Source organism: Capricornis sumatraensis, chromosome 4 (genome assembly GCF_032405125.1).
Source record: "Capricornis sumatraensis isolate serow.1 chromosome 4, serow.2, whole genome shotgun sequence".
Classification (NCBI taxonomy): Eukaryota; Metazoa; Chordata; class Mammalia; order Artiodactyla; family Bovidae; genus Capricornis; species Capricornis sumatraensis.
The window spans coordinates 113,878,697-113,903,195 of NC_091072.1; the positions used below are offsets into that span (position 1 = coordinate 113,878,697).

The 24,499-nt window shown below is 43.7% G+C and overlaps 1 protein-coding gene across 2 annotated transcripts in view; it reads left to right on the top strand.

Moving 5' to 3' along the window:
* Window positions 1-24,499, top strand: part of RFX4 (regulatory factor X4) — a 152,271-nt gene that overhangs the window by 98,668 nt on the left and 29,104 nt on the right. For both annotated transcript variants that reach the window (XM_068970858.1, XM_068970859.1), the window contains 6 exons: window positions 26-126; window positions 2,145-2,203; window positions 6,405-6,549; window positions 11,417-11,511; window positions 11,941-12,058; window positions 24,170-24,289. In XM_068970858.1, the coding sequence (XP_068826959.1) occupies window positions 26-126; window positions 2,145-2,203; window positions 6,405-6,549; window positions 11,417-11,511; window positions 11,941-12,058; window positions 24,170-24,289 (638 nt within the window). The remainder of the gene's footprint in view (window positions 1-25; window positions 127-2,144; window positions 2,204-6,404; window positions 6,550-11,416; window positions 11,512-11,940; window positions 12,059-24,169; window positions 24,290-24,499) is intronic.

The following is a 24,499-nucleotide window of genomic DNA, read 5'->3' on the forward strand; positions in this document are numbered from 1 at the left end:
AACCATGTGTCATTCCTCTTTCTAGCTTGACTCAGGTGATTCGGAAGTTTGCTAAGCAGCTGGATGAGTGGCTAAAAGTGGCTCTCCATGACCTCCCAGAAAATTTGCGAAATATCAAGTTTGAATGTAAGTACTAAGTTTGGAAGCAGAGGGGAAGCGAGGGTAACACTTTAGTACCAGGTATTTTACACAGGTTGTTAATAAAATAATAAGAGCTAACAATTTACTGGTGCCTACAAAGCACTGAGTACTATGCTTAGCACTTTCCATGCATTAATTTAGTTGATGCTTACAAAATGTTTATTACGGGTGGCACACCTCTCCTTTACAGAAAATGAAACAGGCTCAGAGACAGAGTCAGCTGCAGAGGGAGGTCTGTCTGTCTGACGTCCATGTTTCTGCTGTCACCTCCACACTTTTTATTCTAGTTAGTCCTCACTCACTCGCTGATGTAGAAAACAATATCCCTCTTCTGCTGATGAGGCTCAGAGAAGCAAAGAACATTTCCCAAAGCTACACAGCCACATAGCTGGTAATTAGGGGCCAGAAGTTGAACTCATATCTTTCTGACCCTAAAACTGAGATTTCCCCGAAGCTCCTGCCCACAAAATGGGGCTAACAGGAGATGAAAAACAGCTTCAGGGGTCCACATATTTAATTTTCTGCCTAAGGGGAAAGCAAAATTAATATTTCTCACAGGGTATTGGGACTATGGATCTTTTCTCTGACAAGCGTCACCCCTCAGTCCCCAGTAATCATTTTGCCTGAGAAAACTGGGCCTGTTTCTCTGTCTCAGTGTGTCCATACTTGTGGGAAGTCTCACGTGCCATTAAGTAAAGACGAAATGATTTTAAGCAAAACAAAGTTTTGAGGTATATGTTTCTTAGAGCTCCATTTGAAGACAGCTTGCCATTCTTGCCCGAAATAAGTGCCAGCAAGAAAAATGAAGGAGATCAAATTACCCTCTCTCCACAGGCAAAGGGGGCCCTTTCAGACTCCCTTTGAGGCCGCCTGCCGTGCCCATCACCTATTGATAAAGCCCGCTTTATTTCACGGCTCTCAGTTCTTTTCTTTTCACGAGCACTAAATTCCACATCACAAAGTTAAAGAAAAAGTAATTAAGGAGAAGGATTAACGATTGATCGCCCTGGAAAATTAGAAGTTCATCTGTCCCCCCACCCCACCCACCTACCCCTCATTCCTCCACCCCACGCCCTATTTTTCCAACCAAGCTGGCTCTGAGCACAAATTGGAATAATCCCAGGGAAATTTCTGATTGTTTCTTGACCAGTTCAGAAATTAATGAGAAGAATGCCCCATGCCCATTTTAATTACGCTAGCGAAACAAACCTGTTGAAAGTCTGAAGCCAGGAGGTTTGTTGCACCTGCCACCTGTGGGTGCCTGGAGGCACCCGCTCTCCCCAGGGAGCCTTGGGGGTGCACTTGGAGAACTTACAAGGAGTAGAGATATACTCCTCTCCAAAGGACTCTGTAAGGACGAAGATCTCGGACTGGCATGTGGCTTGTCTGCTTCAAAATCTACAGATATAAGATCACCCCACTTCAAAGCATCAGCCTGTTATGTTAGCAGAGAACCCAGTCATCAAAACACACCAATAGGGCATGGAGACCGTTGGTTAAAAACGACAGATTGTGAATACAAAGCCATATTCAAGGTGCTGCCCAGGGTTCCATCCTAGAAGTAACCCTGCTCAATCAAGATTTCCTAGCAGATACACTACTTTTTAAAGGGCCTTCTTCAAAGCTTCCACAATTGCAGATTCCTGCAATTATTTATGGGGAGAAGAGATTGAACTTGCAATTAGCGAAATGAAAGACAAGTAAATAATTGCTTTTACTCACGGTTGATTGACGCCACAATTTCTCACACCTGCCAGTGTGGAGTGCAGGCAACTTTGAAATATGTACCCCAAATATCGCCATCTTAGGAAATAGTTGTCCAAATGGGAGAACAGAAGAGCAGATGCAGGGTTTCATCAGCAGGTAATAGAAAATAGTGTTGGACCATGCATGAGACAAAGTTAGGCAAATAAGGAAGCTACTTTTGAAAATCGCCCCTGGAAAATCCCAGGTCAGACCATAAAGCATGCAAGTATTTCATACTCACTCTTTTCTTCTTGCAGTGTCAAGAAGATTTTCCCAAATCCTGAGACGGCAAACATCACTAAATCACCTTTGCCAGGTAGCTGTCCTGTGTTATACGTTCTAACGACTGCTAAGTCATTGCAACTGAGGGGCAAATCCACGGGAAACTCTGGAGAGGCTCCATCAGGACGTGGCTGTCTAACAGTACATTGTCATGGGACTTCTCTGGCGGTCCAGTGATTAAGACTTCAACCCCCCAGTGCAGGGGGTCCAGGTTCTATCTCTGGTTTGGGAGCTATGACCTCACATACCTTGTGATGAAAAAACCAAAACAGAAAACAGAGGCAATATTGTAACATTCAATAGAGACTTTAAAATGGTTCCACATCAGAAAAGTCTTTTAAAAACCACTAGTACACTCTCACTATTATCTTGAATTTCTACAGATAAGGGATGGAAATGTTAGCCAATCACCAAGCGGTTTCAGCTAACATAGAAAATGATTTCTGATGTCATTTGTCCATTAACCCTTCAGATACTCTAGGTCCACCAGTTTGTGCTTTGCTTGAGTACGTCAGGGTTCCTCAGGCACCGTTGCCTTTGGGGCTGGGTGATTCTTTATTGTGGGGAGTTGTTTTGTGTATTGTAGATGTTGAGTAGCATCCCTGGCCTCTATTTACTCGATGCCGGGAAGGCCGCCCACCCCCAAGTACCACTTCAATTGCAACTGTCAAGAATGCCTTCCCCATTGCCACATGTGACCTAGGGGGGTGCAGAATCACCCCAATTTTGTTTTGCCCCAGATTTCTGTTCTTTTTAGCACAGAAGTGATATGTACTCACTACAAAAAAAAAAAAAAACTAATAAAGGTATGTATAGTAAAAATTAGAAGATCCCACTCTTGTTCTGTAGTTCTAACTGAAGGCATAAATCTTTGCATTTCTGTTCATTTTGCACCTCAAGGAAGCAAATCTAAGTCTGTTAAGGCAGCCCACTAACATTCATTAAAATATGAATGACCTTAAAGCAGAGGGGACAAACTGGTGGCTACAGGTCAAATCTGGCCCTCAGATGTATGGCGTTATTTTTGTTCGACTGGCATAGGTTCAAAAATATTTTTTCATTTAGTCACTAACAGTGGAAACTAGGAGATGACAACTAAACACCCACATTTTCTGTAGAAAACTTTTAAGAGCTGCCACCCCAGAACTAATTCCCCCAGTGTAGCAAGCAGCCGGATGGGCTGAGCGTCTTCATCATCAACCCCGCTTTCTCTTACGCTTGGCCCACCTCGCTCATGAGTATCACCTGTCTGCCTTGTTTATGTGTTCGGGTCTGTAACCTCTCCCTTACACTGGTGGCTTCAGATTGGTGCTGGTTACTCAAGGTCGAGGTGGTGATAGGGGTCTCTAGTTGGAGTGGCCTGAAGGAAGGCGCCAGGCCAGGAACCAGAAAGTATAAAAGTACCCTCCAGCACACACACACACACACACACACACACACACACACACACACACACACACACACACCCCTCACTGTTCCAGCCCTGCCCCTGGAATAAAATGGCACAAAGGGTGATTTGGAGACCAGAGGGAGACCCTCCACACTCATGCTGTCACAGAGCCTACCCCGGGGCACTGTTCTGGGGTAGGGTAGAGCCTCACAGATGGGTGGGATTCAGAAAATAAGATGAATATTAACAAAATATACACTGCCAGGGTTAGTTTTTAAATCCTACCTCTCTCCGTCAAAAGGTTTTAGGATGGACTCGACATAAGCCTGAGGGTTCCATTATATCACTAAACATGTAACATCTACCCATAAAGATCAAAAGTTTCTTGTTAAATGTTTTCTGCTAAATTTATATTGCATAGATGTGTATCATGTTAAACAAAAACAATAATAATTTTATAATAACAAAATCAGCAATTTGATAGAAGCAAACATTTCCAGCCATTAAGGATGGTAAATTCTAGCTCATGGAAAGTCATATTCATCATGGGTATTGGGTCTTGGGAATTGTCATTTTTGTCTTTGTAGCTTACATATTTATTAAATATAAAATATTTTAATGTGTGTATAGAATTAATTGATTTGAGGTATTCTTTTAAAAAGGAAAAAAAGAAACATTGTCATATTTCTGAGGGTGACTGTCTTCTGGTTCTTTTCCCCAGCTTGGAAGAGACAGTCTTAGGGTCATATCAGGGAAATAGATATGGTTTTAGGACATAGAACTAGACACTTAGGAAGTGTGGAAAGGCTTGACCCTTTAATGTACCAGGTAGTAAAAGCATCCACTTGCATGCCTACAATAGCCTACATGCTCATGTGCACACACAGACACACTCTCTCCACTTTCCAGACAGACAGTATGTAAGTTAATCAGCAATTATTACCTTTCCCATCTTCACTGGATAGCCACCAGACACATTCCTGGACCAGCCAAAGGATCAGGATTAGTGAGGGGGATGAGACATCATGTAACATCTCAGCTAATATCCCGGCGAGCTTTCCTAAACACACACAAAGCAAGTCAGATGAAACAACATCTGACCAAATGCCCACCCCCACCCCCGCCCCCCAGATACTTAAAACCAAGAGCCAAATATTCAGGCCCTTCTGGATACACTAAGTGGTCAACTTGGCATTCATATCTCAGCCATTCATCCCACAAAATCCTTTGAGTGCCTACTGTGTGTACCAGACATTTATGCTTATATCCCAGACACTTGGCCTCAGCAGGAAAAAAAAAAAATAACCCACCAAAAGAATGAAAAGTGATAAGTGTTATGAAAGAAAGTGAGTGGAAATAGAGGATAACCGGGCATTTTAGATCCTTTTCAAATGGTGTGGCTAGAGAAGTCCTCTGCATGGGTGCTGCACTTCACTTGGAGCACACATGATGGCCGGGAGGCCAGGGCAGGGTGAGAGAAGAACATTCCAGCAGCAGGAGCAGTCAGTGCAAAGGCCCCTGAGCTGTCAGTGCCCTCCCAACAAAGAGAACCGACCTGCATGACAGAAGGCCCATTTAGTGGGCTCTTACTCCCTGAAGCGTGCACCTTGCAAACATTACCCCAAGGAATATCCAACAGTGGCGCTCCTAAAGAAATGCATACTATTATCTCTCTATTTTAGAGGTCAGGAAACGGAAATTAATCTTGCCTGCCTCTGATCAATCAGCTGGTCAGCAGCAAGGTCAGGATTTGAACTCAGTATGTTTGAATCCAGAATCTGAAATTTCCATATTCAGTTGTTCTCATTATCATTAGAAATCAACCCAACTCACCTTTCATGTATTCATATATTCTGGCTGCCTGTGTCCTTCAAGGCATTCTACACTGATATGAGGAAGATTTTACCTGTGCTCAGACAGTCTACGTGTAAAAGGGGCTGTCAGTATTTACATCTGATTGGAAATTCACAAGCATTAGGAGAGTTAAAAGGTCCACTGTCTTTGAAACCTTGTTTCATTACAGACAATTTTTGAAAACATGCAAGGAAAGGAAATGATTCTGGAAATGTTTTTCTTTGCTTTTATCAGTATTGTTCCAACTTGCTAGTTCCAACTATTGTTCCGAGTATTGTTCTAGCTCTCAAATTTAAATTCTGCTATGAGGATTGCTGGGGAAGCCACAGATTAAACACACAGACACACTCACATTCACACTCACATTAACAAACCACTGAGCTGTAAGGTAGAGTTTTCCTTTTCTTCTACCTCAATTATTCATCTTTGTTTTAGTCATTATAGTCACATAAAACCCGAAAAACAAAAACGTAGACCATAAATTGCTTCAGAATGTATTTAGATGAAAAATACACCTGGTAACATTTCTGAGGTTGAAATCTATCATAGTCCCAAGGGTAGTGGGACCTTTCCAAAATCTGAGCCTGTCAATTCTCAGGTGCTAGAGACATGGGTTGTTAAACACAGGGCTCTCACCCAACAAGGTCCCATCAGGAGGCTGACAGATCTCTGGGCCTCATCCCACTGTTCCACCAGGTCAAGACCAAAGCCAGGGAGGGAGGGGGGGGAGGAGGTGGGGGGAATAGCAGGTTTGTTCTGGCCTAGGCCACCGGGGGGTAGTTTCTTATAAACAGAGACGTGAGGAGAGAGCCACAGAAAACAGTATACAGATCTTCCAAGTTACAGACTCATCTTCTGAGTTTTCTTGAATTTCAAAGCACTTAGCGAGGCCCCATGAGCAGATTCATTAAAAAGAACTGAAAGGAAATAAAGGGAAGGCTTTGAACTTAACAACCCATGAGCTAATGAGTTTATTGGATTGCATTTCCAGGCATCTCGAACAGTGATCCACAGTGCAGACATCACGTTCCAAATGCTGGAAGACTGGAGGAACGTGGACCTCAACAGCATTACCAAGCAAACCCTTTACACCATGGAGGACACTCGTGATGAGCACCGGAAGCTCATCATCCAGTGTAAGATGCTCCACCAGGGCGTGTGTCTTTTTATTTGTTTAAAAAGAAAGAGTATGTTGGTAAACAAAGTGGCACACTCCCACCCTGTCCTTCTCCCTGGGATCTCATCCCTCCTGTTGTTCCTGTTAAAGTGGTTGGCTCAGGTGGAGGAGCTGGTTGATTTAGAAGGACGTGGGTCCACATTGCTGGGGAAAATGGGTTCTGGGATATCGGGCAGGACACATCAGGCATTCCCTGGATGGCATTAACAAATGAGGAACAAAGCTTGCCACCTCTCTTGGCATACGTCAGGACACATCAGGCATTCCCTGGGTGGCATCAACAAATGAGGAACAAAGCTTGCCACCTCTCTTGGCATATGTCAGCCTGGAGGCAACTGGATATGCTGCCTGCTTTTCCATGGAGAGTCACGGGAGTCAGCCCACATATTGGCAGGTGAACCTGTCAATCACAGCAGATATCTGAGAAGGAAGTGGATGGTGACTTACTTCTGTGAACCTGTGGCCCCTGTGGACAAAGACTGGGAGACTGTTGCTCCTGATATTATCCTGATATTGCTGTTCTTGGCAGCAGAGGACATGGGAGGACTACAGAACACCACCATCCTTAACGTATCTGTGCTTTTCCTCAACAGCCCATCACAGTCTCTGCCTGGGGAATCCCCTAGACCAGAGTCTGTTGACTTCTTCCTTCCTTAGTTCAGCTGGCCCTTCTCATGCTTCGGGGCTTAGGGGGCTGGGGGAAGCGAGCATGAGGACAGAGGGTGAGTCTGCATTAGCTCTCAGGCAGCTTGGTGCTGATGTCATCCAGGAGGAAGGGGATATGGCAGCTGCTGCACCTTCTGAGAGGAGGAAGACCCAAGAACCTCATAGTAACATCATTTGGGAAGCTGCAGAGTGAGGTTCCCCTGAGAAGAGGGGCCAGCTCTCCTGAGAGCCCTCAGCCCCTTCAGTTTCTACTATACCCCCTCAACACTGTTGTCTTGCAGGAAGACTTTCTGCCTCCAACCTAAGTAGGTCATGTTTATAAACAGAGTTCTCAAAGGTGCTCCTATTAGGGACCTCTTTTCAACAGCAAATGGAGCAGCTGAAACATTGCGCCATGTCCCTCGAGTTTCTTTCCTGGTGACCTCAGAGCTCCTCTCAGGCTCATATTTCTTCCTCTGCAACAGCCTCCAGCCTGCTTTGCCCTGTTGAGAATGTTAGAGATTGTCACTAAAAGCATAATTCAGCTGATACACTGCCCAGTTTATGCCAGATCCTGTGTCATGAGGGAAGATTCACTTCTCACCCCCATATTACAGATGAGCAAACTGAGCCTCCCTGAGCCAGTGAACCTTGCTCAAGGTAGCAGAGCTGACCCTGGAACCCAGGTCTAGTCTCCGTGTCCCTATCATGCACTAGTGCATGCCAGAGCAGACAAAGATAATGAGATGTGGGCAAGCTTCAGATGTTCCAGGACCATTCCAGGTTTTTACAGTTGTGCTCCCTGTCCTGCTTTTCCTTCTAGAAGGCAATGGAGAGCATGACTGTGAGCACCCTAACAGTGCTAGCTGTACCCAGATGGTCGTGCCCCCAGGGCCTCACACAGGGCCAGGTGTGGAGGAAGGGGCCAGCAAAGTTTGTGGAGGACCAAACAGAGGGGTAAAAGCCCAGAGTGATCCATCTTCCTGGTTCTGCTCACCATTCCTAGCAGCACTGGACTCAGCTCTCTTCTCCTCTCTCCAGCTTTCGTGGGGGAAGAAACTGTGACACAGACTCATAAGGAAACATACAATCACCACTGCTTGTTTTGGGGCCAGGCTCTGAGCCTCTGCTGGAGCAGCATGCAGGTCATGCTGCCTCTCCTGGAAAGAACCTGTTGGGCCTTTCTCTTCTTGTTTTCTTCCCTGGAGGAGGGTACAGCAACCCAATCCAGGATTCTTGCCTGGAGAATCCCATGGACAAAGGAGCCTGGTGGGCTACAGTCCGTAGGGTCGCACAGAGTCAGACATGACTGAAGTGACTTAGCGCGCGTACACACTTCTTGTTTTCTTAAGCTAGGGGCAGAATGTTGCCCTTTGAATCTTTGTATTCTTCTAGAGGAAGGGCAGAGAAGGCAATGACAACCCACTCCAGTACTCTTGCCTGGCAAATCCCATGGATGGAGGAGCCTGGTGGGTTGCAGTCCATGGGGTCGCTAGGAGTCAGACACGACTGAGCGACTTCACTTTCACTTTTCACTTTCATGCATTGGAGAAGGAAATGGCAACCCACTCCAGTGTTCTTGCCTGGAGAATCCCAGGGACGGGGGAGCCTGGTGGGCTGCCGTCTATGGGGTCGCACAGAGTCGGACACGACTGAAGTGACTTAGCGGCAGCAGCAGCAGCAGAGGAAGGGAGTCGTAATGAAGTTTAGGTCAAGCCACCTGGTACTTACTGAATGCCTGTCCTGGGTCGAACACTGGGCTAGATGCTAAGCAGAGAGCAGTGAATAAGATAGACCCTGCCCTTCCCACATGGAGTTTAGAGCTAATGGCAAATCAGAAATCAAACAAGTAATTTCCAAATGGTTGCTTGCGTGCATGCTAAATCACTTCAGCTGTGTCTGACTCTTTGCAACCCCATGGACTGTAGCCCACTAGGCTCCTCTCTCCATGGGATTCTCCAGGCAAGAATACTGGAGTGGGTTGCCATGCCTTCCTCCAGAGGATCTTCCCAACCAGGGGTTGAATCCATGTCTTTTATGTCTCCTGCATTGGCAGGCAGTCTTTACCATTAGTGCTACCTGCAAAGCCTTCCAAATGGATGAGTTTTACCAAAGGGAACATGCTAAGTGATGTAGTGACAGCATGAGGGAGGTTGAGGAAGCCTGAAGGCAGATGGCCTGGCACATGGGTGTCACCCTTGCTCCTTCTAGACAGCTGGGAAATCAGTCCCTGGACACAGTGAGCTGGACCAAGGGCCAGTCTGAGAAAGACCAGGGGCAACTGTGTACTACATTCTTCCTTACAACCAATTGACAAGTCTTCAGATTCTTGCTTGAGAGGGTTACCATGATGTCCACGATGTAGATGCTGGTAGGGGATGCTCATTTACCTTCAGTTAAAAAGTGCACATAAGGATTTGAGCGTGCTGATTAGAAGGAGTGTTAAGTGGTGCTGCGATGAGAACATGGGGTTGGGATGCCTGACAGACCTTAAGTCAAACGTTGGCTCTGGTGGACTCTGGCTACCAGATCTGTAAAATGGGGATAATGCAAAGAGATTAAATGGGACAATGTGTGCCTTGCTCTTGGCACATAGTGTAGAGCTAGTGTAGTGAAGAGGTTGCAAGGCAAGCGCTTGAGTCCCGCTGTGTTTGAAACTTGCCTCTAACCAGAGGTGAAACCTTTGGAAAGTCACTCATCTCTGAGTGCCTCTGTTTCCTCACTCGTCAAAGAGGGAAGTAATAACAGTACCTACCTCTTGGGGCCATTCATCCTTCCAACAAACATTTGAGCAGCTACCAAGTATCAGGCACTGTTCTCGGTTCTGGCCTCGTGACATTCACATACATGCTGGAGGTTGTTTCAGGTTAGAGGGTGTCCATATAAAACATTTTAGGGCAGTACCTGGCATGCAGCAAGCACTCAGTAAATGCTGGCAGTTAACGCTTTCACTGCAACCACGATCATTATCATCATATCATCATTGATTGAAGCATAGTAGCTTGGGCACACAGACCGTGCCAGGAAGGGGGAAGTGCCACCAAAGAGAAAGTGGTGCCAGTTCCTGTTCTGCCACCAACTCATCCTCTGACTCTGAGGGGGTCATTTGACCTCTTAGACATAGCCTCTTAGACATAGACATGAGACATCCTCATCTCGAAAATGACACAGATCAACTAAATGGTTTTGGAAAGCCTTTTCTCGTTCTGAAGTGTTTGACTTTGGGTCCTGCAAGCCGACCTCTTGCAGAAGCTATCACAAGTAAAGTAGAGCAAATTGGTCGGTCCTGGAAAATGGAACAACAAAACTTGCTCAGACAAATGAAAACTGTAGGAATGCGTGGTTCCTGAATTATGGCTTGATTTATTGAGCCTCACAAACAAAAATACATAAAAATATAATAAAACAAGATGTTTTTGATTGGAGATCATCACAGCAATGTCTCTACTTTCTGCAGTGCTCCAGTGATTACAAAATCTTTCTAGATTCAGTTGTTTGACTCGTGCCTGAAGACAGGTTGTGAAGTGGTACGATTATCCTCCTGTTAGTAATGTGGAAACTGAAGGCACAGAGATTGCTCCCTCTACTCCACAAATATTTGTTAAGCATCTGCTACATGTCAAGCACTAAGAGGCTGGTTCAGCTACTTGGCCGATACCATCATGGTTCAGAAACATTTGAATGATCAAATGTGCCGAGAGAGTGCAAGAGAGTATTAGCATGTGTCTGCCTGTTTGCACAAGCAAGTACTTGCTGGATAAGAGCTATGTCACAGGGAATGCACCAGCTAATAAAGATATCAAAGATGTAGCAGGGGGACACACCCATAAACATCACTAACTATAACAAAGGGCTCTTTGTGACATAGTGAAGGTAAGAATACAAATAATTAAGGGCTACGAAAATATAGAGGAAGAATGATCAGCTCTGCTGACAAGGGGCATAGGAGGGTAAGTAGAATTTCACAGGAGGATCATTTCCACTGTTTTGTGATGGACTAAACAATCCAAGCAGAGGTTTGCAGGAATGGCAAGTAAGCTGGGGATGGCCATGGTTGAAAGTGTTCCTAGGCATGGAAGATGAGCTTGGAGAGGTAAGTTGGGGTTTATTCTCTAAATCCTTGAATGTGTGTCTGTTTAAACCCAACTACATGGTGTGGGGGGCTCTCCTTTGTTTGACAGTGTATCAGGAATTTGACCACCTCCTGGAGGAGCAGTCTCCCATCGAGTCCTACATCGAGTGGCTGGACACCATGGTCGACCGGTGTGTTGTGAAGGTGGGTCTGCTGACCAGAAGGTCCCGGCCCTGTATGGCAGTCCATCACTCTTGTTGATGGCACTTGGGTCACCAGCAGCAAGCTAGCTGAGTGTTTCCTTGGCGGCCTCAGAACCCTAGGGATCCAAGGCAAAGCTTGGGCTCCTCCTTAGGAAGTAGGCAGCAAAGAGAGTCAAAGGAGGCAAGACTCTGAGGCTCCCTCCACTGGTTCAACCAGGCCAGGATCTCTTTTTTCTGCTGTACACATTGAGTCTTGACTTAAGATTTCATTTCTTAGAGTAAACTTTTGCTGCTAAAAATAAAAAGCCAAAAACGACCGTTCCATGATACTGAACTTAGAGACACATAAACCTTCTTGCCATTTTTTATAAGAAAGAATAATGAGTGAAGATCAAATCAGCCACTCTTAAAGCTGTTCACTCTCTCTTAGGTGGCTGCCAAGAGACAAGGATCCCTGAAGAAGGTGGCCCAACAGTTTCTCTTGATGTGGTCCTGTTTTGGCACAAGGGTGATCCGGGACATGACCTTGCACAGTGCCCCCAGCTTCGGTAAGACAACCCCAGCCCCCTCCAAACCAAAAACGTCTTCTCTGGGCTCCCTGGATCAAGTCCATCTCTCCAGAGTTAGGCATGGTCTTGTTGTCTCTGAGACCATAAGGACAGCACCCGGAAACATCCTCTGTTCTGGGGGACATGATGTTAGGACTTTCAGGGAGAAAGATGGCACTGCATGCTAAAGGAGAAGTATTCATATCTGCAGATGAGAGGTTGGCATGCACTACTATTTGAGTTTAAAGAGGAGTAAATAGCAGTGGCTGTGCTCCCCTTTTTCTGGAAGCCCCAGTCATGGCTACTTTTACAGGACTATTTTGACAAATTTCATAGTGCGGATATGCCAAGACTGGGCACATGAAGAAGCCCCTGAGTCCAAACATTTGCAAATGGCTTGATTGACAGGCCAGCGGTGGGTAGACAAGTTTCTTCGATGACATGCCCCGGTCTGATCCCTCGTGAAGGACTTCTGCATTCATTTTCCCCTTTGCTTTACTGACCCCTTGGGTTTGCACCACCTCCAGGAGACATCCCTATCCCAAGTCCTTGTCTTCTGTTTTCTATTGTTAATGAGACTTGAACCCTCTGCCCAGAGGTGCTTCTAGTAGTCTCTGTGGGCAAGAACCTAATCACTGACTTGGGGGGAATATTATGTTTCATTAGAAAGAATGGCATATGCACGGAGTTCAGATCATCATTAAACAAGTGACGTAGGACTTCTAGGCATTATCCAGACATTTGAAGTCTCAAAAACACTCTGGCCTTCAATTTTCTAGGCATTTCAGCAAAAGGCTGTTGGCAAATTTTCAGGGTAATTGCCTTGTTCTCTGTTTAACTTTGCAAGTAGAAATGTGGTTTTTGCTTCTCATTATCTCCAATTAAGCCAATCAGCTCTGGGCTTTGCTCTGGGTTTAATCTAACACTTTTCCATCTAGTTTTTTGTGGTCTTGTCAGTATTTTCCAGTTGTGCTATACAACGTGGTGAATATGTGTTGAAACAAAGAATGCACTATTTTTTCTAAACAGCTCTGTCTGTGAAAGACTGTGTTTACCCAATTGGAGAAGTGTTTTGCTGTGGATTCTTTAATCTCAGCATTGCGAAGTTCTCTGAACCTGCCTGCACCATGGCTGCAGACGGAAATTCTCTCTGAGCTGTGTATGGAAATGCTCTGGTGACCGCTACCTGGGCAGTGACATCAGACACGGCATTTGGCATTTTGATGACTTCCAGTTCAACACAGTTAGTGTTAGCACATGTTACTTCTGGCTCTGGGAAAACCATTTGTGCATAACTGCTTTCAGTTAAGCCAATAGGTAAAAAATACTCAAAATTTTTTCATTGCTTTAGAGTCAAAGAATGAACGATGCCACACAAATAAATATATACACAGCCACAAAGCAAGCATCCTCTCCTTGCTTTATATCTTATGCTTCAATTTGCTGATTCTTGAACTGACTATATTATCAAATACCCTTCATTAGATAGAGAACGTAGTTGACGTTGTAATAGTCTTTGAAATCCATTTGTATTTACTAAGTTAACAGTCGATGTTATGGACAGTAGAACAATGAGAGTTCAGTGAATAAGTACTAAGAAATACTATTCCTTAAAATGTGTTTTTTCTTTTTGAACCATACACTATTCTAGGATACACCAGAAACTCGGGCAAATGGCAAAGAATGGTCACAAAACTTTTAGAAAAGGACAGAAAAAAGATATGAACCCAATTTCACTTTTACAGTATTTTTCAACCATGAACCGATGGAAATAATACCTGTCTCCAAGTCCGTTTTAGCAAGGTCTCTGAAATGGTCCTGCTCATCCGACTCATTGTTGAGTTTTGTGGCTTGGGGTGACAGGCAAGTTGAAAGAATTTGCGGCAGACAAAAGCCCAGCTCCCCCTTTCTGCCTGTATATGTCAAAGACACAGTTGGTGGTTGTGTTTGGGTCATGTGTTCCCTGTATAAAAACAGCTAATTAGGAAAAAGAGCCCTCTGTTCCCTGGCCCCACCCCCAACCGCAGGGGCCAGCTCTATATATCTTATAACTCCCACACGATCCTGGCCCTGTGAATGGTGCGGGCGTTTGTGTGTCTGCATAGCAGGCTGACCGTCACAATGATCGTGTGGAATATCACAATGATCCCGCAGGGACTCTATCACCTCTTCCCAGAAGAGCCTCTTTCAAAGGTAGTTGACTCCTTTCTTCTCCTTAATTCCTTTTCATTCGTTTCTCCCTAATTCCTTTTCACTGAAAGAGCCTATGCTATGAACTAAAGTAGCCAGACTCTCTTTCTTTGCTGCAAGCAGCACTTTCTAGCAAAATTAGTCAGCAAAGGTAGGGTGGTGGGCAATGAACTTTTTCATCCTAATGGAGCTGAGGAAATTAGAGACTCTATTTAAACAACAACAACAACAATGCATTTGTGGTTGACTGCTCTGAGTCCAGTTCCTAGGATACCTGGCTCCCGAGGCAGGCAGGTGTCTTTACCTTTTCACTCTGGGTTTTCACCAGATGCCCCTGTTTTCACTGTTTGGGAACATCCAGAAGGCAAACATAGTTCCTGGAAGGGCTTCAGCATGAAATGGTGTGGAAAGCTGCCTTGGATTTGAAGGCTAAGGGGGTGGGGCTACGTACCATTTCCCAAGTTTTCACCTTTCTGCACACTTTTGTCCTGGCCTAGAGTCAAAGCTCACCCACTCAGGCAGGGCAGCGGAAGCCACATGGGAGCAGCTCCCAGGCCAAGTGACTGACGGACAGAGCCTCCAGACTACTTCTCAAGGTTTGGATGTCCTGGCCTGGCTCTCTTACCCAGAACCTGCTAAACTGTAGAATCTTGACCTTCAAAATGTCACTCACAACCCCGCCAAGCACCAGGTGGCATGAATTGCTTTCCCTGTATTGGAGAGAAAAAGCAGAAACCCAGAGAGGAGACGGGGCTTGCCGAGGATGTACAGCAAACTGAGCTGAGCTCCCCCGCTAGGGGCTCCCCTGCTAGGGCCACACTGCTAAGGCTTCTTCTAACTGTCTTCAGCCAAATAGTAATAAGAAAAACAAAGTAATGTTTATTCGGGGCCTAGTATACACTAGACACAGTATTAGGCACTTTCTCATTGAATTCTCACAACTTACGAGGTCCACTAGCAGTGCCCTCAATATAACAGATGAGGAAGCTGTGATAGAACAGGAAGCAAAAGCAAGATAATGCTACTCTTTTTGACAAATGTGTAGGAAGCACACAGTACCATTTAATTCTCACATCAACTCTGCAAAGGCAGACAATCAATATGGTAAGTGGCAGAGCTCTGTTTCAAAATCAGATCTGCCTTGCCACAAAAGCCACGCTTTCTCAATTACCATAATTAAGACAAGTATCCTGGGCTCAGATGCATGGCACAAAAAAGGCTAGATAAACTGTTTACCCCTCGCTGATGGTTTTTCTAAAGCCATATTGATGGAATAAAAAAAAAAATTTAAGCTATGAGAGAAAAGAACATTAATTAGATGATCATGAGTAACAAGAGAGATGCCAGAAGACAAGTGTTGAGAACAAAGAACTGTCAACCATTATAGAAAAATGAGGGCAAAGCAAAGATATTTTCAGTTATACAAAAAGTCAGAGAACTGTGGTGCCCGTAGAACTTCATTTAAAAAAATTAAACAGTGCATTTCAGTAAGAAGAAAAATAAAACCATCACTAAATTCTGGGATGCAAGAAACAGCAATGTTCTAGATATTGTTGTTTACCAAAAGTGTAGTGGTTTAAAACAATATTATGCCTACAGATTTGATGGGTCAGGAATGTGAACAGGATCCAGCAGGGATGGCTGGTCGCTGTTCTATGATGTCTGGGACTTGAGTCCAGTAGGGATGGCTGGCCTCTGTTCTGTGATATCTGGGACCTCAGATGGGAGGACTCAAAAGCTGGAGCTCACTCAGCTGGAGGCTGGAATCCTCTGGAATCCTTGGGTGTCTGGTGCCTGGGCTGGGATGACTTGGAGTCTAGGACAGCCGATCAGGGTGCACTCAAATGGCCTCTCTGTGTGGCTCACTTTCAGTGCTGTGTGCTCACAGCACGGTGGGCTCTGAACAGTTAAACTTCTCTCGTGGAGGCTCAGGCCCCCTGAATGAGTGTGCCAAGGAGGGAGCAGCAATGCCTCTTATAACTCAGTCTCAGAAGTGAAAGTGTCACTACCCTTGCTCTGGTGATCAAAGCAGTCACAAACCTACCGAGACTGAAGGAAGTGCATAGACCACCCCCACCCCAACCCCCGCCCCCCTGTACAACACACACAATTTTCCCAGGAAGGCTTGTTAAAGAATTTGGAGGCCTTTTTAAGATGAAAGAAATTTTAAAATATATAAGCAAATTTAAGTAACTTTTGATTGTAATTTAAAAACTAACTTTGGTTGTGAGTTTTAAAAAGGTAAAATCAAACTGTAAGAAACAATAAAACACAGGGAAGTGGGGAGAGAATCTTTCAGGAATAGTTAGGGTGTGCTAAAGGTCTTTGTCTTGAAATACTATGTAACTTTAGATTTTGTTGAAAAGAATGTATAGTTTGAACTTAATAGATGTGTAGGATATAGAATCATCACTGGAAGAATAGAATCATAATTTGCCAAAGAAAAATGGAAAAATGTGAAAATTTAACTCACAAGAATTAAGAAAATAAAGGAAGTTTAGAAAAAATATATAGTAAACTCAAAACATGAAATAGGATGCTAGAAATAAGATCAACTAATAATCACAGTAAATGAAAAGATCTCTTCCCTCAAAAAAACCAGGCATTAAACTGCAACTTTTACTAAACCTTTAAGAAGCATAAAATCCTTCGTTAATGAAAATTAATATGAAAATTAGTGTTTTAGAAAATAAAAACAAAAGAAGGAAAGCTATACAGTTAATTTTATGAAGCTGATATAATCTCAGCTTCAAAACTTAGAAGAGCTATAGAGGAAAAGGATATTATGACTCAACCACACATAAATATAGATGAAAATATTCATCTATCAGTTCAGTTCAGTCACTCAATCGTGTCCAACTCTTTGCGACCTCATGAATCGCAGCACGCCAGGCCTCCCTGTCCATCACCAACTCCCGAAGTTCACTCAGACTCACATCCATTGAGTCAGTGATGCCATCCAGCCATTGCATCCTCTGTCATCCCCTTCTCCTCCTGCCCCCAATCCCTCCCAACATCAGAGTCTTTTCCAATGAGTCAACTCTTCTCATGAGGTGGCCAAAGTACTGGAGTTTCAGCTTTAGCATCATTCCTTCCAAAGAAATCCCAGGGCTGATCTCCTTCAGAATGGACTGGTTGGATCTCCTTGCAGTCCAAGGGACTCTCAAGAGTCTTCTCCAACACCACAGTTCAAAAGCATCAATTCTTCGGCACTCAGCCTTCTTCACAGTCCAACTCTCACATCCATACATGACCACTGGAAAAACCATAGACTTGACTAGACAGATCTTAGTCGGCAAAGTAATGTCTCTGCTTTTGAATATGCTATCTAGGTTGGTCATAACTTTTCTTCCAAGGAGTAAGTGTCTTTTAATTTCATGGCTGCAATCACCATCTGCAGCGATTTTGGAACCCCCCCAAAATAAAGTCTGACACTGTTTCCACTCTTTCCCCATCTATTTCCCATGAAGTGATGGGACCAGATGCCATGATCTTCATTTTCTGAATGTTGAGCTTTAAGCCAACTTTTCCACTCTCCACTGTCACTTTCATCAAGAGGCTTTTTAGTTCCTCTTCACTTTCTGCCATAAGGGTGGTGTCATCTGCATATCTGAGGTTATCTATATATATATATGAATAAAATACTAGCAGATCAAATCCAGGGCAAATTTTTTTAAAATCATGGTTGATGAGTATGATGCCAAGAATTCAAGTATGATTCAAAGTCAGAAAATTACTCATTAACATACATTACAAATTAAAGGTCTTCCCTGTTAAAAGAGAAAAATGATATAAACATCTATAGATACAGAGGAAAACATGTATTTGATACAATTTAGCTTTTAAAAACTTTTAAAAACTCTTGGCAAACTAGGAACAGAAGGGAATTCATTGAATATGTTAAAGAGTAGTTTAAAAACCTGCAGAAAACAATGTACTAAGTGGTGGAACTTTATAAGTTTTCCCATTTCAGTCACGAATAAGAAACAAATGCCTTTTAATACTGTTTCTGATAGCTATGTACTGGAGGTGCTGGCAAATGCAACAAGAAAAGGAAATATAAGAATCAGAAAGGAAAACACAAAATTGTCTTTATAGATGTCATGATGGCTGACAAAAATTAATCTACAAACTAATAGAACAAATAAGAATTCAGGCAGGTTACTGACTTCAGTTTTAAAAAAAATCCTTAGCACTCTTACCATTAAATAGAAAATAGCTATCTTTATGTATCAGTCTAAATGTCTATATCTATGTATTGCATTCATAATGGCAACAGAAAGGTGTCCATAAAATAATTCTAACAAAAATTATTTTAAGGCCTTCAAGGGAAAAATTTAAAAGTATTATTTACATGTACCCTGTTCATGTTTGGAAAATAATATGTGATAAATAATTTAAATACAATCTTCAAAAAAAATACCCTAACAGAAAAATGGGCAAAGAATATGAATAGATAGTTCACAGAAAAGTAAATTCAAATGGAAATAATCATATGAAAAGAGATTGCACCTCTAAAAATTAGGGTACTGCAATATAAAGACAGTAACATTTCACACCCTTCAGATGGCAAATACTATGTTAACTACACTACCAGTAAGGAGGTGAAAAATATTAGTGAGCAGTTTGGCACTACCTCATAAGACTCAAGAATGTAGATGCTCTTGGACCCAGAGTTTCTACCTATGGTCCTAAACACAAGGCAACAGGTACAAAAATTAAAAAAAGAGATTCATTACAGCCAGTTTCCAATAGTCAAAAATGTGAATAACCTAAATTCCATCAACAGGAGGATGGACAAATAAATCGTGCTATGGTCACACAATGGCTATGGCCATTAAACAAGAGCAATGTGCCTTGGTGTGGATAGATCTTAAAAAACCCAAGGTATCAAGTGCAGGTTGCAGAATGCTCTGCAAAATATGGTACCATTTCTATCAAGTTTGAAAATAAAAAACAATATCATTTGCTTTTGTGGATACATAAATGTATGTAGAAATGTGTTTGAACAATAAATGGCAGATTTGAGACAGTGATTACATAAGGGCATGCTATGTCAGGGCATGCTGTGTCAGAGCAAGTTAAGGAAGAGAACACTGGGGCTTCATTTTTATCTTCAATTAAAAAATTCAAAAATGTGAAATGTTAAAATTTTATAAAGCTTGGTGTTGAGTACACTGGGTGTTCATTTTAAAATTCTTTCTCTTTTTGGGGGGGGGCCTTTGGAGAAGGCAATGGCAACCCACTCCAGTACTCTTGCCTGGAGAATCCCATGGAGGGAGGAGCCTGGTAGGCTACAGTCCATGGGGTCGCAAAGAGTCGGACACGACTGAGCAACTGAGCGACTTCACTTTCACTTTCACTTTCCCATGCAACATGTGAAATCTTAGTTTCCCAACCAGGGATCGAACCCAAGCTCCCTGCATAGGAAGTGCGGAATCCTAACCCCTGACTGCCAGGGAATTCTTTTCAAATTATTTATACTTTTCCGTATATTTGAAATTTTTCAGAAGAAAAAGCAATGCTTTGATTCTATAAGACGGCATTAACTATGTCATCCTATAACAACAACAGTCTCCTTTTGTCTGTATCCTAATACCTTTTTCCATAACAGACTCCAATGCTCAATAGCTCTGTAACTTTAGGCAAGTGCTTTAAAATCTTCTGAGCTTTCATTTCCCCATGTGTTAACTGAATATAATATCTTCTGCACAGAGTTGTTGGAAAATTAAAAGGGCTTAGCACAGTGCATATGGTAAGTGGTCAGTGCTTACTTATTTCATTTATTTGTCTAACAAATAACCATGGAGCCTCCACTGTGCCTGACACTGTTCTAGATGCCCAGTAGAGAACAGTGTGTGTGTGTGGGGGGGGGGGGGTGTAGATAAAAAGACATAAAATTCCCTCCTTTTATGACACTTACAATCTAGTGTAGGGAGGCACATAATAAAGATAAATAAATTCAGTCTATAGACTAGCAGATGTGTTAAGTGCTAAGGGAAGAAATAAAGCAGGAATGTTAGCTGTAATTGCCTCTCTCCTGTCTTTGCTGCTTCTGTCTTTCCTCTCCCTCCCCTCCGCTCCCTCCTCTCATCAGTCTTTCTGAGTCTCCTTTTCTGCTTTCCTCCCTCCTGTCTGAACTGCTCCCATGGTCACGACATCCTGGCACTGAACTGCTTGTCGCCTAATAATCTTAAGGATGGATTTCTGCTCACCAAGGACACTGTAGCTTTTGTGGAGTCAGTGACTGAGCTTGAAGTTTCCTTTGTACTCAAAGCACTTATCACGGTGGTGAGCGAGTGAGCAGCAGTAGCCCTACAAACTTTCCTTGTTTGAAGGATAATTGAAATTATCAGACCAGTTGGGTAACTGATCAGAGTCATTAGGAGGAGAGCTTGAATCCCCAAATCAACACTTTCCCTGGAGTACTGGCCTCCAAGCCCAGCTTTCTAAGAGGGTGATCTTAGTGTCTTCACTTCATCATATCTTGTTTCTTTATCTGTTAGACAGGAGCATTGTGTAGATGATCTGAGGTGCCTGTCTGTGCTAAAACTACTAAACCCATTTTTATTATCTAGGGTTTTCCCTTCTAATTTGGTTTCATAATGTCTTTCTCTCTATCCTTGTTGACTTAGAGCCACATCTCAGCAAATACGTCTTCATTGTGGAGACCCTTTGGTACTTTTTGGTATATGCTGCCGTCTTTTGACCTCTTTGACTCTGTGAATGAACAGTCACACCATAGGACTTAGAACATTAGAATGTTCTAATCTTAGAACATTACTAGCAAAAGAGACCTTAGCCACTGTTCATTAAGCACATGTACTTTTCTTCATTATGGCACTTCTGTAAAATAGAGTTGACTATTCCCCTCTCAGAGAACCTTATTACATGATTGATTGAAGAACAACTTCAGAATCAGTCAGACTTGGGTTCAAGTCCCATGTCTGACACTTAATAACCATGTGACATTGGACAGTTATCTTTACCCATCTGAGCCTCAATTTCCTCCTTTGTAGAGGGAGGGTATCACTCATCTCAAATGGTGGTGATGAGGATTAATGCAGTAGTAAATTTCCAGCAGTTAAACCAGTGGCTGCCACAGAGCAAGAGCTCAGTAAATAACTGGTTTTGTATCTAACATTTCCAAGGAGCAACTCATCCAAGCCTTACTAAGTCTTACTAAGTAGCAGAGCTGGAGTTCAACCTGGGCAATTTGATCCAGCCCCACGCGGCTGGTTACCCACCGTGCTCTACCTACGGCTCACAGGACTCATTCCGGGGAAGTGGATGGAAAGTTTAGTTGTGGAAGTCTGCATCTCACAATGACTCAAAAACACCTGAATGTTCTGAATTCCAAATGGGGTCAAACAACAGACACAGCACCCTGGGAATGGAGGAAGAATGAGGACCAAGTTCAGGATGGGGGACATGGTCCTGGAGCTCTGTGGAGGGACTGGGGTAGATGTGCACGATCTGGGGGCATCTGGGTGGCCTCAGCGTTAAGCCAGGAATCTTGTTCTGTAGCATTTCTGGACCAAAAGAATCAATCTATATGAACTGAAAGGTGTTGTGTGTGTGTGTGCACATGCACAAAGAACCCAGGTACAACTAAAAAGCAGAAAATAAATTCCACCTAAGAGGAGCCATCCTAAAGCCCCCAACTGGCCCTTATCAACTTATTTCTGAGACCTGTAAAAGCATAGCACCCAGCTCACATGGCCCTTCTGAGGACCAAACCCTTTAAATCTTCCCATCTGTGCTATGAGGAAACTGAACCGGATGGATCTGTATGGGAAAGGGGAACAGAGTTTTGGAGCCAGACAACCTGAGACCAATCCTTGCTTAATTCCAATGGAGAGACTCATTTCCTCATCCATAAGAGAGTATAATGGGCTTCCCAGGTGGCTCAGATGGTAAAGAATCCACCTGCAATGCAGGAGACGTGGGTTCAATCTCTGGGTTGGGAAGATTCCCTGGAGGAGGGCATGGCAACCCACTCCAGTATTCTTGCCTGAAGAATCCCCATGGGCAGGAAAGCCTGGTGGGCTGCAGTCCATGGGGTCATAAAGAGTCAGACATGACTGAGTGACTAAGTATAGCACAGTTCAGTTCAGTTCATTTCAGTTCAATTCAGTCGCTCAGTCATGTCTGACTCTTTGTGACCCCATGAACTGCAGCATGCTAGGCCTCCTTGTCCATCACCAACTCCCAGAGTCCACCCAAACCCATGTCCATTGAGTTGGTGATGCCATCCAACCATCTCATCCTCTCTCGTCCCCTTCTCCTCCTGCCCTCAATCTTTCCCAGCATCAGGGTCTTTTCAAACGAGTACAGCACAAGAGAGGATAATACCACCTATCTCACAGTTTTGTTGAAAGAATGAACTCTCTGTTAAGTGCTTAGCAAGGTCCTTGGCATATAGTGAGCATTTGATAAATCTGTGATGACAGTCATAGCGGTGTTGATGATGGTGTGATGATCAGATCATGAGGTAAATAATGCTGGGGAGTCTCAGAAGGCCTCTAAAAAAAGCAAGGTGAATGGGGGAAGGAGAGGTCAGTGAGAAGTGCTGGACACTTCATGGGACAGCAGGATATCCATGCGGAAATGTCCCTTTGAGAGGTGGAAACATGGGACTAGAGATGAGGGCTTGGCCCCTCTCTCTGACTGCAGACATGGAGTACCCTCGCACATGCGGATCCATGTCCATTGGAGGCAGCACAACATGCAAGAAATGAGGGTTTTGAAGTAATGTATGCTGTCATTGTGAACAACTTGACTTTGCAAAACAGAAATAAAAGCACCTACTTTCACAAAGTGGTTATAGAAATTGGATTACTGAATATAATATTTTGAGAACAAAGATTGACACATTAGAAAAATCTTCCAAAATGATTGTTCATATCCCTTTTAATGAAATAATCTACTCTAAGTTTAAGATGAAGACTACTACTTGAGGATACCCAATCTTTTCAAGCAATACCTTTTGTAAGCACCATGTGGTAAACAGAGGTCTCAGAAACACTCAAGGAAATAATTCATTTGTTACTAACTTAAAACATCGATTATGCTCCTAGAATTATGTCACATACATTGGTAGACACCAGTGAGTTAGAAGACAAAGTCTCTGCTGTGGATATCCTTACAGTCTAGTCAGGGGAATCAGAAGCTTGTGGAAGAGAGGAAAATGCAAGACACTATGTCCAGAAATGCTGAACAAAGTGAAGAGTGCCTGGACAAGGATGAGGACAGTGAGTGGAAGAGCTCAGATGCATTTTGACAGATGGCTCAATAGGTGCCATTTTTGATGATGTCCTATTAATGAATTGAGCAAGGAAGAGACTCCCTTGCTCCATTTATTAACTGAGACACTTCAGTCCACTCAGTCGTGTCCAGCTTTTTGAGACCCCATGGACTGTAGCATGCCAGGCTTCCCTGTCTATCATCAACTCCCGGAGCTTACTCAAACTCATGTCCTAGAGTCAGTGATGCCATCCAACCATCTCATCCTCTGTCATCCCCTTCTCCTCCCACCTTTAATCTTTCCCAGCATCAGGGTCTTTTCCAATGAGTCAGTTCTTCACATCACGTGGCCAAAGTATTGGAGTTTCACCTGCAGCATCAGTCCTTCCAATGAATATTCAGGACTAATTTCCTTTAGGATGGACTGGTTGGATCTCCTTGCTGTCCAAGGGACTATCAAGAGTCTTTGCCAACACTTAACCTTATGCTAAACCCCAGGCTAGGAGAGGAGATGGCAAAGGAGAGCAAACTCTTGGCAACAAGGTAATTCGTACCTGAGTGGGAATGAGGGTCTGGGACAGGTGGTCAGCGCACCGCTCAATGTGTTGTCAACCAGACCAGAGGGCACACCTGAGCTGAGACGGCTTACCTTTCCTTTGGATCTCCTCTTACCAGGGTCTTTTCATCTAATTCACTTGATGTTTGATGACTACGTGCTCTACCTGCTAGAATCGCTGCACTGCCAGGAGCGGGCCAATGAGCTCATGAGAGCCATGAAGGGAGAAGGAAGCACGGGTAAGCTGGCACTTCACTGGGACGTGCCCTCCTTCTCACATTGACTTGGATCCTTACGTCTGTGCTCTGTGTTTCTTCAGCTCCACATCCCAGAGAATTTAGTTTTGGTGAACAGGTCAGATGGTGGGAAACCAACACTGTCTTTTCCTTCTTGAGAGTGGGCATGTGTGTATGCAGGAATCGCCTCGTGTGCCACCATTGTGATGGGAA